General features: G+C 40.7%; 1 protein-coding gene across 1 annotated transcript; it reads right to left on the bottom strand.

Moving 5' to 3' along the window:
• Window positions 1–234: 234 nt before the first annotated feature.
• On the bottom strand, window positions 235–2859 carry MED10 (mediator complex subunit 10; the record flags this gene model as incomplete). Its single annotated transcript, XM_010146344.1, has 3 exons — window positions 235–330; window positions 1483–1585; window positions 2776–2859. Coding segments are annotated over 3 exons (283 nt in total), but the record flags the coding sequence as incomplete, so codon positions are not given.
• Window positions 2860–3082: the final 223 nt, after the last annotated feature.

Raw genomic sequence — 3082 nt, 5'->3', positions numbered from 1 at the left:
GTAACAGATTACCACAGAAAGTTTCAACTGCAATCTTTGAGTAAAAGTCTTCAGAAAGATTCAGTAGCTTCAGGCCAAAACCATCAGCAACCAGCAAGCTTCTTTCCAGTCTGTCACTGCCATTTTTAGTACTGTTACGACAGCTTGGATTCCCTCTCTCTCTCCAAGCCAGTGTTTTTGTAAGAGTGGTGTCAGTTTATGGAATTGACACTTTTAGAGCTATCAAAGGCCAACTTAAGGAGGAGGATCTTCTCCCCGAATAGCTTTGTACTTTGCCATGTCTTCCGGGAACACCTTTGTCAGTTCTTGAATTAACAGACTTTTAAATTTCTGGGGAGGGGAAAAAAAAAATATATATACATTATCTGCACAACGTATTTAGATTTCATCAAGCAATGTTATCTGATGAACAGAAGTGTTTGTATACAACAAAGTTCTACATTTCAGTTACCTAAGAGAGCAGTACCCCAAAAGAATCCTCAAAACCACACACACAAACATAGGAAGTTGCTTTCACAAAATTCACAGAAAATGCCCAAGTGAAATCCACTAGAAAAGCACCAGGCAAACTAAAATGCTTTTAATTTCCCATGAATTAACTAACATTTTCACCTAAGAAATACAAAGTAGTTGGAACTCCCTGATAAGCTCTGGTGCATCAGTATCAGTCTGACCTCATTCAGCAAAGCTGATAAAGGACACGTCCTCTCGATTTGATACGGAATCCCCTCCACCTCCAAAAAGGAACTCACACCTAGCTTAAAAATGCACAATTCTTCCTACAACTTTTACAAGCACAGAGCACATCGGAAGAAAGAGAAGCTTAGGACACATGGAGATAGGTCTACCTTCTGCAGCACAAACTGCATCCTCCACACTAATTTTAAGTTCAGCCAAAGAACATTCTGAAACACAAACAGCCCTTTCTCAAACCTCACTAAACTGCCTTTCCTGACTGTATTTTTCAACAGTATTTCTAGCAGTCAAATGGTACAGCAGAACGTTTAGGTTCATAGTGGATGAAAGCACAAGTTCAGAAAACCCTAAATGCTGGGATAATCTTCAAGTAATTTTATAAAGATTAACTCATGCTTATATAGCACATTTGACTCTAAGATCTGTTCAAGACTGGAAAAATATCCCTTCTGTTTTGCTTATTTGCACACTTCACAGATCTGTATTTGTGTATGGTACTCACTAATATTCAAAATGAAAACAGAACAAAACAAAGAGATATGTAATGCTACATACAACTTTAACCAAGATAAAATCACCTGTACCTCCAACTGCAGCACGAATTACAAGTTTCCTTTCCAGCATAGGCTGTATTGGCATCAATTAAGACAGAGGAATGCAGAGCAATTCCTAATACAAATAAGGGTGTTCAATGACTGCACAAGTGAGCCCCGCCCCGTATTTACAGAGAAGTAAAAACTTATCAAATACATTACTGCATTAGTATTTTCATGACTTCTGGTTTACCTTCATTGTGTCAATTTTTCCTTTTACTTGCTCATTTTTAGCCAAGGCTCGCTCCAGGCACTCTTTAGTGTAAAGCTGAGGATTCCGGCCTTGATCTATGTATCTGAAAAGAAAAAAGATACAACCTAAACGATCATGTTCCTACTGTGATGTTCTCCGAGGTACAACATTATTCACCTTGCCATCTTTTTGTTAATACTCTTATCTGAAACATGCCTTTTAAAATAACACTGTTTAACTCAGCCGTTTTCAAAAGACAGCTGAAAGAGGACTAGGCTGTGGCCAGCAAACAGCTGTCTTGGTACACCATTATAAATTTTTGTTTCCAGAAAGGCTGGAGCTTTGGAAAAAGTATTACAAGCAAACAAAAAGCATGCAACTACCCAGCTCCTCGCAGGCAGTATGCACAGAGGAATGAAGAAAGATGGTCCTTTTCCAAGCAATAGAAAGGGCACTATTAAGTAGCTTAGTTAGTACATGGTGAGCCGTAAGTGCATCGGAATACGGCACCCAGCAATTCAAGGATGAGGAGGAAGTGTACCTACCATAAGAGAAACCAAAAAATTAACACACGTGTACTGGCAAACCTGTAAGTGTATCTTTGCTTTGCAATCTAAGTGCCTGACAAAGGGAAATTCCATCACTGAATACATAAAACAAAACACTTAAGATTGCCATCATAGATTTACTGGTAAAGAGTGAAAATCCAACTGAAAATAGTCCTGTACAGACAGTAATATAGTAGAATATAGCAAACCAGTGACCTCTGCACCTAAAGAAACACTAGTAAATCAACTTGTGAGCTATATCATAAAAGCTGTCTTATATAGCACTCCCTTTACATTCAGGAGGTTGCTTTTAATGTTCTAATTCTCTGCCAACAAGATCACCACTACTAAAACTAAACACCAAAGTACTGGCCTAAGTTATTTTCACTTGCAACTTTAATTCCTAATTCTATGCTAGTGTAAAAATATTTCCAAAATGAAAGTTTATTTACTAAGTAACTAGATTTGGCAGAATCTGTATTACTGCCTATATATGTAAAGTCAAAATAAACTAAAAAAAAATAAAAAAGATCTGAAAGTAGGTGTATAATTTATCACTTCTTACCCTTCTCCCTTCTCCCACACATGCTGAAGGTACTTCTTACCCTCTTCTGCCTGCTCACATTCGCGTGAGGCATTTCAGGAGTTTAAGAAACAAGCAGCCCTCAGGGAAAACATCCACGCTACAAAAACCTCAAATCACACCGACCACAGCACCTCCCCTTCCAGGGACGAAGTTACTTACTCAAAAACTTCCAAGGGCACGCTGATATCGTGAAGCTGCTGCCGGCATTTGTCGATATCCTGCAAGCCCGTCACCATGAAATTCCTGCAAGAAGAAAACGGGTCGGTTTTAGCCAAAACCGGGTGTACTCTGCTAACCCTAATCCCGGCTGCGGGGCCAGCGACACGGAACCCAGCGAAGGAGACCGTGGCGAACCCTCCTCCCACGTTTCGCCACGGCGAAAGGGTGACCGGCGGCCAGGGCCTCCCGGCACCAGGCTGGGGGGCGGCGGGAAGGGCCCCGCGGCCCGGCAACGAAGAGGCTTAGC

Source organism: Buceros rhinoceros, unplaced genomic scaffold (assembly GCF_000710305.1).
Source record: "Buceros rhinoceros silvestris isolate BGI_N320 unplaced genomic scaffold, ASM71030v1 scaffold27352, whole genome shotgun sequence".
Lineage (NCBI taxonomy): Eukaryota > Metazoa > Chordata > Aves > Bucerotiformes > Bucerotidae > Buceros > Buceros rhinoceros.
Note: the sequence above shows the minus strand (reverse complement) of the source record. Positions and strands in the feature narration are given on the sequence as shown.